Here is a 14,415-nt window from a genome sequence, read left to right on the forward strand (position 1 = left end):
CTATTAGACAATGATGTGGAACTTAAGATGATGATTACCTTGGAGGTGGGGAGGGGGTGGTGGTTGGAAGAGTCTGGAAGGGCATGAGGGGCTCTTCTAGGGTGTGATAATCTGTTTCTTGCTCTGAGTGCTGGCTACCCAGATATGTTCAGTTCGTGAAAATTCACCAAGTTGTATACTTACTATTGGTACACCTCTCTGTGTATGTGATGCCTCAATAAAAAACTTACAAAAACAAGATACCCAGAGTGCAGGCCCAAGACCTAAGTGTAATCACCCCCATTCCTGCACCATTACTATCACAGACTCCTAGGGCCTCAGGTAACTTTACAGGTAATCCAGAAGGCACGCGCGCACACACACACACACACACACACAAAATTAACATTTTGGGGGGTTAACAGTCTTGTTGCTTAAACAGAACCTAGACTGAGTTATGTACCCCTGAGATACAGCTTTTAATTCCACAGAAAATTAAAATACTAGAACTACATTCCTTCATGTGTTCTCAGGGAGGAACATTTCTTAAGAGTTCAATAATGAATGTATGCCACTAATAAATAAGAAATGAAAAGCAGCTGTGTTCAGGAAGCCAGTTGGTGAGTACTACCCTACTAGGTAACATTTTATAATAAGTATTCTAGTAATATACATGATAGAATGCTATCGGTTTATTCTGGTTATCATTTAACCAAATGGCCCAGTTTTTCAGCGTTAACTTGGGTGAGAGTTTTCCATAAATACTAAAGACCTGGCCTTAATCCACCCACTTCCTTTTGTAGAATACATGTGGCTTTGTTAACAATTTTTCAAGTGTGTAGGTCTGTGTGAAAAGCAGTTAGGAAATGGAAGTGTAGACTGAATCAACATCAAGGTGAAAGGGCAGCTGCTGGGCATGCACACACACACTGGTGAGCTGTGGTGCTGGCTTCTGGCACATGCAAAGGCCCAGCAGGCTACCACTGGAAATTTGTGACACAACTTGAAGAAATACAACCCCAAAGCAAAGAACACCAATTACTGTTGCTGCTCATCACACTTAGTGAGTTTACTGGGCCAAAAGGATAAACTATCTCTGAGTTGCTTTAGTAAGGGTGACAATAAGAATAAAAATGCTGAGCTGTTAAAAGAATTGACAGTTTCCTTCTACCCATCCCTTTCCATAATCCTGCACATTGGTTAGGAACATGACTAAAAGTAAAAATAACCCTGAAGCATATTTGATTTTTGACCTTTGCTTTCCCCTAGATGACTTGTAAGTAGTTTAAGTTTTTGTTTTTTAAGTTGGATTTTCTTTTAGGATAAAAAAGAAACAATCTATACACAGATCTGGTTGGAGAGAACATGGTTTAATTAAAGGCAAAGCTGATTTCAGCAGCTGCAGGTCTTGCACAGACAGACCAAAACAAAAAACAAAAACAAAAACAAAAAAATAAACACAAAAGAAAGTTTATTACACAAAACCAGTTTCTGATGAAGATTCTCCTCTCCCTCCTCATTACTCCACACTGAGGATGATAAGGCGAGGAACCCCGCCCCAAGAGTCAGAAAACATTCCAAACACCAAATTCTCATGCAGAAATGGGGCTGTAGATGGGACGTGGGCATTACGTGGGACCGAGACGGTGAACCTGGTGAGCTTGTCAAGGGCGCAAGAATCCGTGACAGTTCAAACACTGGAATGTTGCAGCTGCCTGAATGCAGAGCTCAAACACACAAAGTGGGTAAAGGCAGCAGGGAAGGAGGCTTGGGACGGAGGGAAAGGGAGAAAGGCGGACACGGGGAAGGGGCTGGAAAGAAGCATAAAAGGTTTCATATTGCCATTGGGTGGGGGACTTCACCCTTTGGGACCTTTCAAAAAAAATAAAACAAAACAAAAAACCCAAACACCATGTCAAACTAAAAGAGCAATAATGTAAGCATACAGGACTCCAACCACTGTCTCGGAAGAGCAATGAGCATGAATCTCACCCCTTTTCATTGCTGGGGTTGCCCAGACTCCAGTGCCGACCAGGGCTCCTGGATGTGCTTTGCTCTGCAGCTGTTTTCCAGCTGTTAAGTCCCACGCTAGCTCCACACACTCACACGCATCACCCCTCCCCTCTGGGGGAGCAGACGGGCATGTGCACACTCACACACACATACAAAGGAGAGCTCTCCCAGAAAATAAACCCTACCACTAGCACAGCAACTGGACATTTAGATTGTTTCCATAATTTCCCCTTAAAATATTACTTTTCCAGGAAATGACTATCAGAAATGCTGTCCTTCTGTTTCTACACAAGAAAATTTTCAGTCCTCTTTCCTTCTAATAAATATCAAATAAAAGTTTATTTTCCTTTCTTTCATCTTTTCCAGAATGGACTTCCTTGTGTTCTCTGCATGACGCATACGTGTCCGTGTTGCCTTGAATTTCACTCTGAAAGTGGAGGCTGGGAGACTGCAGCCGGGCAGGGGCCTGGCCCCTCGGTGGGCTATGCAGACGCCGCTGCTGCTGCTTCCTTCTTCTTCAGACTGTCTTTTGGGCCCCAGCTGCTGGACCCCATGCTGTTGCTTCTTGGCGAGATGTTGTGCATGTTAGGAATAATAATGATTACTAGCACACAGCACAGGGTAGAAAAGGGGTGGAGGTAGGGACAGGAGGAGGTGGGTGGTAAGTAGGATGGGGGCACAAAAACCAACCAAACAAAAAATAACCACACTGAAAGCTTCTACCTATTAAAATGCGTCAGGCCATGAATGGACTAGCCTGCCTTCTGTGGGACTGCCTGCTTTGCTACCGTAAAATGTACAGGAATCAAAAACGTTAATTTAAAATCCTACAGCAGTTTGTCTGCTAGTCCAGCCCAGCACCACCACCCACGCTGCATCCTCGATTGGGGCTCAAGCACCTACAGAGTGAAGGGCATTTCCTGCTGGAGTCACCAGGCCAGAGGAGGGCCCACCAGAACCTTCTGAGTGAAAGCTGAGGCCTTGTCCTCTCCCTTAGGGAACATTTCCACTGGCTGAAGAGGTCCGTTTCCCCATCCTGTCACCACCAACCTCTCACAGGAGCAGTGCACGGGGCTTTCTTTGCTACACACTGACTAGAAGAAGCACATCTGTGTATGGAAGAATTCAATGTGATATCTTACTACTGAGAGTAATAACAATAATAAAAGATGTTCAGGAATAATTTCAACTACATTCTCAGTCAGCAAAGCAATCATTAATGGATTCCTATTTTACTCCCCAAAGAGGAAAAAAAGGACTGAGACGTTCCCATTGGCTTCTCCCATCTGCCTTCCCTTCTCAGCTTTCACTTCCCATGTGGCTGGGGACATGCACGATGGAGAAGGTGAAAGGCGGTGATATCAGGTAACTGAGTGAGACAAACAGCAGTTCCTCTCTCCCTCCGGAAGGCCCCGGGGGGACGGAGAGTTCCTGATGGTTTTTTCTTTTTGCTGCACTGCAGACATTTCGTGCACACTCAGCGGGCTGGTGGAACACTTACACCCTCTCAACAGTGAGAAACAGAAAAGAGGGCTGCCACCTGCAGGGGACTGTGTGGGCCAGTCCTGCAAACCCAACATGCCATGGTTTATGGAGCCTTCATTCCCAGGGTTGCCACTCTGGCCTCAGTGTGGAGGGTTCATGGTGCCTTGTCCCCGCTGCTGTTTCTGCTTCTGTTGCATTAACAGCTGCTCCAAAGCGGAAGGTCCAGGATGCATCATGGAACTGGACCAGATAGACTGAAAAACAGCCCAGAGCTTGTCAGCAGAGGTCAAATGCCTGGTTGTCTTTAAGGGATTTGTTTTTCAATCCCAGCCAAACATAAAGGCATATATGCTCCAAGGTTCCCAAACCCTAAAAAACCCCAGCTATTAGAAAAAGTTGTTGTAAGACCAGGTCTTCAAGACAGGTTAGTTCCCATTAAGATCATTTTAAACCAGAAAAGGTGAAAGTATGTTTTATATAAAGTCTTTTTGCTAAAACTCAGCTCCATGTGAGACCAGAGCATTTATCAGAAAGGTTTCAGGCAAACAAAATATTTCTGAAATTAGATGCCCTTCTTTGACTTGTTTAGAAAAGGCTTAAATAAAATATTCCAAGGTGAGCCCGAATTTTCTTAATCTTAGAATCCAACTAAAACCTTCATGTCTGTCCCCCTGAGGATACTGCTTTATCACTAGTGAACTCACAAATTAAAAAAAAGTCCTATTCAAGAACCTTATAAGGCAGACCATGCTTCTAGGACTTTGCTAGATATGTGCTATGAATCAATCCTAAGGGTCTTAGGAATAAGATTAGCCATTTATGTGAATGAAAGCAGACATCTCTTGTGGTTCTTGTTCCTGATCCACTCACCTTTAGGCTTTCCATGAGGACAGCAGAAGAATCCTCCATGGATGGGCCATGGCCTGTCCAGGAGCCACCTGAAGTGCTGGCCTGATGCCAACTGCTCTCAGAGGATGATGTTGCTGAGAGATAATCAATGCCAAACCCACCCATGGCTAGGAATGAAGAGATAAGAATAATTCAAGATGTTGTTCTATCACTGCCAAATGCCAAAAGCTAGGGAAGGGTAGAGTAAGTTCTTGCACTTTTGCTAAGCAATGAAGTCTGGATCTCACCTGGTTTATCAGTTTTCCACCGATCTGCCGTTCTCCTATCCCTGTTATCTGGAGTCCCAATGGGTCCAAAATTGGAGAATGGGACAGAATTGTGGTTGTGTGTTGGAGGGGAGCTTGGCAGGCTGCTTGGGTTGGAGGAATGAGGAGACTGGCTGGCTGGTGTTGAATGATCTATGAAATAGTAGCAACACAGGACATTAAACAAAGATGTTTCACAAACATGCCAAGAATGAAAGTTTCCTGTAGATCTGATCACTTAAATTCTATTAACAATAACCACAGGGTTTCAGGAGAAAGGCAAATAAAGGCCCCAAAGGGGACCCTGCCAAATGCACTTGTCTGTCTTGCTGTGCATGCCTAAGGCACATTCCTTGCCTTACAAATAAAACAGTACACAGTTTTGTCAAATAAATGCATTCTTTTGGTGTGCCTCTTTCAGATAAGTATAACTGCTCTTCTCTATCAGAACAGAATTGCCTAACCTTAAAAATTACTATTAACTCTGTATTTTTAAAAGTGCAACTTTTCCTGCAAAGAAAGAATATCTACAAATAAAACTTAAAAACTAAAACTAAAAAAGAGCTGCACACCTTAAGATAAAACTCCTATTTTTCTCCCTTACAACTCTGCTCATTACTGAGGATGTAAAAAAGTGATAAATGACACTTTTTAGTGTCATTTATCATGTGAACCAGTGCATCGGCTTTTTTTCCTATTTTCCTTCAGAAGTTACTTTAAAAACAAACAAATAACAACAACAAAATACAAACAAAACCCACCAAAACACAATCATACTATCTCTTAATCGACTTGAGTGTACGGGAAATGCAAGGTCTATAATTTAAAGACTAGTCAATACCTGAACTGGCAGGAAGTGATGGAGACCATGGAGTCCCTTCAAAAAGGGAGTACAATGATGTTTCCTGGGGGGCCATTGAGGGATTAAGTTCTGCTTTAGAGCTGGTTGTCAGGTTTTTCCCATATACCTCATTGAACACACTGTTATTTGGGTATCTTTCCTGAAAGACAATGACCACCAAGTTAACAAGCTCACGCCAAAGAAAGAGATTTAAGAAAATGCAGTGTTCATGCTCATGGATGCTTATCTTAAGGCTTTCTTTGCAAGACAAACTTTTGAAGGCTTTTACTTCTGTTTCTTTCAGTTTTCCCATTTAATTCATTTGCCTTTTACTTTCCCTCACCCTTTATTTTGCTCTATGTAAACCACCTGGGTTAGAAAGTATGAATAATTTACTTGCTGAACAAAAGAGCCCCAGAGTCTTTAATATTAATGAGAAGTTAAACAATTCAAACTTATACAAGTCTCTAGTGTACCCTAATCAAAGGGGGTGGGGAATAAAATCAAATATCTGGAAAACACCAATATATGGAAGAGAAAGGAAAGAGAAAAACAGACATATTGAAATAGAACAGGAAAGAAAATACTAGCCCACAATAAAAGCACAAAGCAGGATGCTTCACTGTTTACGCACCTGATTGAGAGAGAATCCGGTGAGCGACAGCAAAGAGGATGAATGTGACATGAGCTCTGAGGGCTTCTCCAATAAGGATTTCTTCACAGTCCCGGAAAAAAAGGTAGTTAAATTATGCCTTCCATTTTCTTAATATTAAGATACCATGCAACCAAAAGACCACAATTTAAGCATAGTTGTACTCACCTATCTTGTACAATTTAAAGTTTAGAAGATATAAATTCAAATCTGTTAATACCATGACACCAGATAAGTGCCAGTTGTCACAGGTGAGTCAGACAGAACCCTCCTGATCAGCACCTCTAATCTAGCATAGAGATCCTGGCAGGGACCCTGGAAACTGGCAGTTTGGAGTATTCACTAGGCAAGAACCTCAGGAATCCCTTTGTCAACAGTTGCATTTAAAATACTCTCAAAACAAGAAGGGGAACTGATCTGGCACTGTTTTCTCCCTAAATTTTTAAAACACTGACATTAATGACTTTTAAAAAGCCTTTAAATCCATTTGACAACTGGTTTTGTTAGCATGGTTCCTAACAACTCTATTTGTGGTATATATTAAAATAGTTGCTGAAGTCAAGCTTCCATTTATTGGCCCTGAGAAAGTTATTAGGGAAAAAAAAGCTGAATCTCTGATGCTCACTGTCACTGAACTGTTGGTCAACAAAGCATTTATTAAACACCTGCTACATGCAAGGCACTTTCACACACATCATTAACGATGTTAAATATAAGAAGGGCTACCGTAAGGTTTTTTTAAACATGAAAAAAATCCACTAAAAGGCCCCCCTCCGTGTGTTCCACCATCAGCTTCATTTCCAACAGAAGGGGCAAGCACAACAGGAACTAAGGGATTAGGAAACTAGTGTACAGAGACGTGCTCCACCGCCTGTCCCTCAAGCCACCCCAGCAAAAAAAAGCAGCAAGAAAGGCAAACACATAGAGGCAACAGTTTAGTAGCTGGACATTCAACAACCTCTAGGCACTGCCATTGCACTACGACTGTTCAAGTGTCTAGGGGATCTTTTATTTCTGCTAATTTTGGTGGGGGAGGTGAAAGGTCTCTGTGGCCACTCACTTAGGAAAATTCTTAAGGGAACTTCAAGTGCCAGGGATGGCAGTTTGTCACAAGAGCCATTAAGCAGCTTTCAGTTCTCCTAATACTAAAATCAATGCACTTTAACCTTACGAATGTCTTCTTACCCCGTGTTTATGGGAAAGAAACAGCAAGAAAGTGGAATTCAAGAATTGTTTTATGTTTTATTAAGATGGTGTGAAGGGAGAGGGGGAAAGACCTCATAGCATACATCTTTCTTACAGTCCCCCCACCTTAGTAAAATAGCTAAACAATGGCATCCTTTGAAATGCACACTGGGTTACAGAAGGTTATTTTTAAAAGATACCACTAACCAATTCTTAGACTTTATTTTATGCCATTCTAGTTATTTATCTCTGTGTTCACTCATTTATGGTACTCCAGCTATGTTTATAAATAGAGGCCTTTTCATTTTCACTCATTCTGTTTATGAATCTGGCTCTGAATTTAGATCAGGGCTCTTAGTTAACCAAACAGAAAAGAACCACATACTGTTCGGTAGAACCAATCTAGAACTTTTTTATTCAGTAAAACATCTAGAACATTATTTCATTTCATATTTTGAATACATGAGGAAAAATCTCACTGTTCCTAAACAAGATTAAATGACACCTAAAATCCCTGGGTCCAGGTGGAAATGATACCTGAAAAGTAAGTTAATTGGCCAGCATCACATTCTGTGTGTGACCAGCCCTGCAGGATGCTTTCTGGATAACATGTAACAAAGCTATAATTATAAGATTTGGGGAAACTATGGAATCAGACATGTTTTGCTATGTTCTACTACCATTTGAAGGTTTGGGCAATCAGGAAATAAGTTTTAAAATTCTATAAAAAAGGAAAGCCCTAGAAAGAAGAAACCACCTATTCCAAGTACTACAAAATCTCAGAAAAGAAGTTGAGGTTAGAGCAAGAATTATGTAAAATACATACAAAGAGGCTTCGTCCAGGAAGAGAGGCGAGAGGCCCCAGCAGAGCTGGGTAAAGATCAGGAGGGTTAGAAAAAATCAGCTCTTCCTCTTCCTCCAAGGCAGCCAGACTCTTTAACAGGTCCGGAGGAAGCAGAGGGGAGCCCTTGGGGTCCTAATGACAGAAAGGATCACAGTGAGATGCAATAAGGGATGACAAAGCACAAAGGAGTAGTAGCATGATTAGGGGGGATGAAGGCAACTAAAGTCAAGGAGGAAGAAGTAATGAACAGTGAGACAGTATTATGCAAAGAGGAAAAGGCCCTGAAACACCAAAGCAAAGTGACACAAGGACAATGGTAGAGAAAGATCGAAACAACAGAAAGAAGCAAAAGTAGTGACAGAGCAGAACATAAAAGGTTAATGTGGGCAGTGAGTAAAACAATGCAACAGAGCAAAGTGATTAGCCTATCTTGTGCTAACAAACAAAAACAGCTTTTTAAAAAGTTACAAACACATACTTGTTTCTCATGAATAAAAAGCGCAAGGACAGGGAACTCCACTATCAAAGATAACTGGTTTTGTTCCTCTCAGAAAACAATTTGTTTAAATACGCAATAAACCTATTTTTAAACTTAGATGATTCAGCCCAACCGAGAGGACCTTTGTCTCAGAATTCTCTAACATGCTGTGTTAGAGATTTCTGCACATGATTTCTCTGCCAGACCATCACAGGTCAAAATCAGGAACAGAATTCTTCAGCTCCCCCAAATCAAGCATACTATGCAATTGTAAAGAGGAGACCAAAAGCTGCACCCATGTACTCAGCAGCATTCTGCAGCACTAATGAAGCAGAGTGACCTTTATAAACATCTACTTGAGAAATTTAAAGGACATGCATCCCCAGACCTAACTCTGAAGTGCCTGGTGATAGGAAAGGACACACACCTCAAATGGCATCCTGGGCACAGGATCCTGCTCTGGACGGAAGACTCCCGGTGACCGTTTGCCCCTGCGGTCCATGTTGGCTTGCTGTGCCATTACAGCTCTGTTATCAGCCATGCTGTAGGAAGAATCCCAGTAGAATTCTGGGATCTTGACTTCTGAGGGATTATGGTTATATGGCTCCATGGGAAAAGGCTTCATTTTTTTCTCTAGAGGCTGCTGCTGCATTACAGGAGGTTGCAATGACGGCTCAAACAGTTTTATGGGGTCTTGGGTTTGAAGGTAGTAGGGCTGTTTCACAGGCATGATTTTCCCTAATGGGCCTTGAACCTGAGGGGGATTCCACAGCTGTTTGGAGGTATCCGCCTGTTGATACTAAAAAAGAGATGCCTGTCACCAAGATGAGGATAAAATGCAATGTTACTTACACTCAGTACTCAGGAATCACAGAATGAATCTGAGAGATTTTACCACCAACAAAACTCTAGGCAATGCAGTTTTGTTTACTCTTTAAGTTTTTCAATACACAGAGCTTTCTGGGAACAGATTAAGGGCACTGAACTCATGTTCTCTTTCAGTTCCATTATTTAAGAGGTTTAATAAATGAGGGTGTGAGTGTGGGTGGGCGCACACACATTTCTCCCTCTGCTTCAAGTGCTGTGGGATGACAAATTATTTAAGACTGGTATCATTAACACCTCATCAAGATTACGATACTATTTCCCTTCTATAGTTTAGGTTCAAATAGAGGAAATTATTTACAGAAAATCCTTTTCTATAAAGCTCATAAGTAGTAGCAGCAAAGAATGGTAGTTAAGATCTACTGTCCTTTACAAAAGTAAAAAGGAGAACACCTGAACTTTCCTAAACAGCAAAGAGAAGACTTATGTGTTCCCATAATCATTACAAGTCTAAGCAAGAAGTAGTTGAATGCCTAACTAGTATTTTTAATTAACCAAACAAGGAATAATTTCAACCTTCCTTTCTCCTTACTTCAGCTGGACAGTACACACAACTGTAACTTACCTGCTGGAATCCAGAGTGGTGAGGAGGGCTTTTCCCCAAAGCCGGCACAGCTTTTGTAGGGGATTGTTGCTGTTGAGCTAGAGCCTGAACCTGCAACTGGCTTGTAGACTGTGCTGTTGGCTGAGCTGGTAAAGATGTAAGGGGTTGTTGGGAAGGTGGCTGTGGCTGTTGAGGTCCCTGGTTCATCGGCCCTGGTCCAGAGGGCCGTTGCTGGCTGTAAGGAATGTGGGACTGTTTCCCAGCTTGCACCTGGTTTCCTGATGGAGAGTGAGCTGTAGGCTGAAGAAAGGTTCCTGGGACAGAAACACCAGCTGGGAAGGTGTAACCTGAGCCCATAGAAAATGCCACAGGAGGGGGGATAACATAGGTTGGGGGCGGGAACCCTTCAAAACAGAAGAACATAGGTTTAGTTCTAAGGAAACTTAGCAAAAGAAAGACAAAAAATAGTATAGTCATTTTGGGCTGGGGTGGAGAAGAGGTCTTCTAATAAATTATAAAAGACAGGGATCAACCATCAAGTAAGACTGATCAAGTGTCAATCTTTAACCTGATTTCAAGAATTAAATATAGACTATTGGCTGCTAGTTCTATCCACGGAGGTAACTGGAGTATCCTAAAGGCAGTTTCTTAGATGCCATGTTTAGTGACAGGAATTCCTTCATAATAACAAGCATACACTTGTACATAAACTACAGAGAAATGGCTCAAAAAACAACTTCATAAACATTAGGGAGAAGAGAACTCCCTTATGCCTTTTAACATTATGGTTTAGTAGTGCCACTCAGAGTCTAAAATTTCTCAGTGGGTTAAAAGAAACTCCTACACAGATGGAATTCAGCAGAAGAAACTACAAAACATATATTTACCTGGCCGGCTGGGAAGAGGAGGGAAGGCTCCAGGGTGATGAATGGGGATGAACTGGGAGTTACTTGCTTGACTTGGGGCTTGAGTTACAGGTGTTTTCCTGGCTTCAGACACTGGAGTCCTTCTTAATTCTGTCTGGGATTTTACCTATGACCAACCAGAAGCAAAACTATCTATAATAATCTGAAACTCAAACGTGTCAGAAAGAAGCACCTACTCTAAGAAAGTATTTAAAATCCTACTGTGTCCCCCCCCCAAAAAAAAGTATATGCTGCAGATATTTCACTTCACCTAAATTAAAAATGGGAAAGCCAAATTATTTAATTGCCAAAAACAGTTATAAGGGCTTAGTTTTACTTGTCTAATTATTTTGCTTTCACAATATCATAAAAGTACAAAATACAGAAAAGACCTGAGAACTCATTTGTTTTACAAACGAGACACCTGATGCCGACAGGCTTAAAAAGCTGCCTATGGTCTTAAGCCACTGTTATGGGCCCCATGGCCCTGTATTCTCTTAATGTACATGAATTATGAATGAATAATGACCACTAATCCACAGATGAGACACTTTTGGCCCTCAGTTTAACTTCATCTGGGCAGCTTTTTTTTTTTTTTTTTTTTGCGGTACACGGGCCTCTCACTGTTGTGGCCTCTCCCGGTGCGGAGCACAGGCTCCGGACGCGCAGGCTCAGCAGGCATGACTCACGGGCCTAGCTGCTCCGCGGCATGTGGGATCTTCCCGGATCGGGGCATGAACCCGTGTCCCCTGCATCGGCAGGCAGACTCTCAACCACTGCGCCACCAGGGAAGCCCCCACCTGGGCAGCTTTAAGGGTATCAGTCAGGCATCCACCCTCCACCCTGCAACCCTACCACCCCCAGAATAAATAAGGATACTTTCAGCAGTAAGAAACAGGCCCGAGATCCTACACATTGGAGCTGGAGAGAAGTAGATGCCATATGCACTGCTCAAGTAATGTAAAGATGAGTAAAGTGAGTAAAAATAGGTAGCACTTATAGAAAACTCAGGATGAGGTACAGAGGGTGGTGATATATTGACTACTGTCAGGTTTTCTTTAATCATCAATAGTCAGATTTAAAAAGGATGAGAGACCAGAAAAGAGATTTTATTTTCCATCTGGACCTTTTGGGGAGGCAGTTTCAGAGGATAGAGCCAGAGCAGGCAGGAAGTGCTGAACTCTTTAACCCTAAAACACTGGTCCTGCGGCCTTATAATTCTTTTGTTTTCTTCCTTGCCTTTCCCCAACACCTCTCACTCTCTCTGTGCCTTTCCTCAATTTCTACCATGCTTTTCTCTGTTTCTTCCCCTATTATTAACCTTAAAACAGAACTACTATGTTCTTATTTCTCCCTTTCCCTGCAAAAAACTGTAAGGAAAATGCACTGCAGGTAATGTTTACTTGCAAGCAGACTTCAAAACTGTAAGATTCCTCATGCCTACTGTAAATAAATACATTTGCCAAAATGTGTTAATAATCAAATGGCTACAAACATTAGCAGTGTTAATAAAACCAGCACAGAGTAAAGACCCTTTTGTTTATATGAAATCATCTGTATCTCCTTGGAAAGGTGTGTGTGCATGTGTGTGTGTGTAAAGGTGTGTGTGTGTGTGTGTGTGTGTATTTAAAAGAAAAGTCACAAATAACTGAGCAGTGTTTATCCTTTCCCAGCAAGAGACTTGGGTTCTTGCTTTACAAATTACCATGAGCCAGGATAACACTGAGGTTATATAATGCTACTAGCTGGGGCAGGTATAAATGTCAAGGTAAATAGCCTCATCTTTCCCCAAGAATATATTTTATTTTGTATAGTGAATCTGAAAAACAAAAAACAAAAAACCACCGTGCAAGCCTTCATATACTTGGTTCTATGGGATCTATAAAAGACCCCAAATTTTCCACTACAGCATTAATAAATCACAATTCTACCTTCCAAAGAAAATGTAATTCTTTGTGAAACTGAGAGCTCTGCAACTGGTTATTTCCAGCCACTTAAACTGGAGAGAACTGACAAAAATCAGGTTGAGATTTTTTTCACTGACATTACAATTCCTTAGAGTTGGTGGAGTACCCATCTACCACAGCTCTTGAGATGACCTTACTATGCAGCCTTCTAAGAATGCACTGAAGCTTCCAGGATAGTCAATTCTCAAGGCTTTAGGAACAAAATGAAAAATCTTGCCTTTTGTGTGAGCCTTCCTCTACCTGCTTTGTAGTTCAAATACAGCTTACCTGCACTGCCACATTCTGCTTTCCTGTTTCCTGTAACTTTTCTAAGGTGCATTTCTTGGTTTCTGTTTTCCTCTTGTTGTTGTCCTTCTTTCCATCATTCTTAGTTACAGTTATTCCTTTGCTATCGTCCCTTCTCACCTCTTTGGGAGGAAAACTTCTTCCTTGGTCTCTGTTCACTTCTCGTGGCTTAATGTTCTCTTTGAAGGTGACCACTGGTTTCTCTCCTGTGTCACAGTTGTTGCTCAGATTTCGGCCTGTAGACAGCACTGATTTCAGTCCTGGGTTCCCATCCACGGCCAGTGACTCTATGATGGTTGTTTCTTGCAGAATGAGGTTCTCTTTGGCTTCACTGGGGTCTTCCAGTATTAACTCTGGGATTTCTGTGATAAACAACAATTTCCCTACCTCATTTTCACACTGAATCAGCCTAAAAAAGTAAAAATAAATCCATATATGAAAAACACAAATCTAAAAGACAATAACAACTGAACTGTGTATGGGTCCCACAGCCTTAAAATGTGGGAAACAGCAGGGTATAACGGTGTGGATTCAGGTAACATAGAAAGCAGTTATGTAAACTCAGATTCTCATTATCCGACTGAACATCCCCACCACACATTCCCATGCCCTTTTAATGTTCCTAATAAGTACAGCTACATTTACTCAGCATGTTTTAAGCACAAGACACTAGACTAGGCCCTTGAAGTAGCTATAATTCCTGTTTTATAGGTGTGAAAACTGAAGCTCAGAGGTATTGTTTATTCAAATATGCAACCATGTGAGTGGCTTACAGTATAATATGAACCTGAATACAAAAATGAATATGAAACAGTTACTGACTTTGGGAACGTTATCATCAACCACAGAGATCCTAAGGACACACACCTGGGGAAGTGGCAGAACTAGACAGTGAATTCAAATCCATCTGGCTCTAATACCTATGCCCTGTCTATTACACCAACTACCATACCTGCTTTATATTTAACTAGCACCATCCTGGTCTGTCTTGACTGAAACTGACCACCATGCCCATCAATACAAATCACCATAACTGTGAACATACAATTTAGTTAGATTTATATAGATGTTTATAAATTGGTGAAAAAGCTCATGATAAACAGTGGTGACAAGGCAAACTCCTCTAAAATAGGCAGTGTAATGAGAGAACAGAGGTTAAATAAAGAGATACGTATGATCACTAGGGTCATAGTTTGAT

At 41.6% G+C, this 14,415-nt stretch overlaps 1 protein-coding gene across 6 annotated transcripts in view; it reads right to left on the minus strand.

Moving 5' to 3' along the window:
* Nucleotides 1-3,602: 3,602 nt before the first annotated feature.
* Nucleotides 3,603-14,415, minus strand: part of SMG7 (SMG7 nonsense mediated mRNA decay factor) — a gene marked incomplete at its 5' end in the record, with an annotated part of 69,769 nt that continues 58,956 nt past the window's right edge. For 2 of the 6 annotated variants that reach the window (XM_079697318.1, XM_079697316.1), the window contains 10 exons: nt 3,603-3,731; nt 4,348-4,493; nt 4,614-4,784; nt 5,473-5,632; nt 6,107-6,187; nt 8,136-8,285; nt 9,059-9,430; nt 10,082-10,464; nt 10,948-11,092; nt 13,338-13,626. In XM_079697318.1, coding sequence (XP_079553444.1) covers nt 3,618-3,731; nt 4,348-4,493; nt 4,614-4,784; nt 5,473-5,632; nt 6,107-6,187; nt 8,136-8,285; nt 9,059-9,430; nt 10,082-10,464; nt 10,948-11,092; nt 13,338-13,626 — 2,011 coding nt within the window. In that variant the 3' untranslated portion in view covers nt 3,603-3,617. Of the gene's footprint in view, nt 3,732-4,347; nt 4,494-4,613; nt 4,785-5,472; nt 5,633-6,106; nt 6,188-8,135; nt 8,286-9,058; nt 9,431-10,081; nt 10,465-10,947; nt 11,093-13,199; nt 13,627-14,415 lie in introns of all 6 variants that reach the window. The other 4 variants (XM_079697317.1, XM_079697319.1, XM_079697315.1 and 1 more) reach the window with 3 other exon arrangements.

Source organism: Hyperoodon ampullatus (assembly GCF_949752795.1).
Source record: "Hyperoodon ampullatus genome assembly, chromosome: 2".
NCBI lineage: Eukaryota > Metazoa > Chordata > Mammalia > Artiodactyla > Ziphiidae > Hyperoodon > Hyperoodon ampullatus.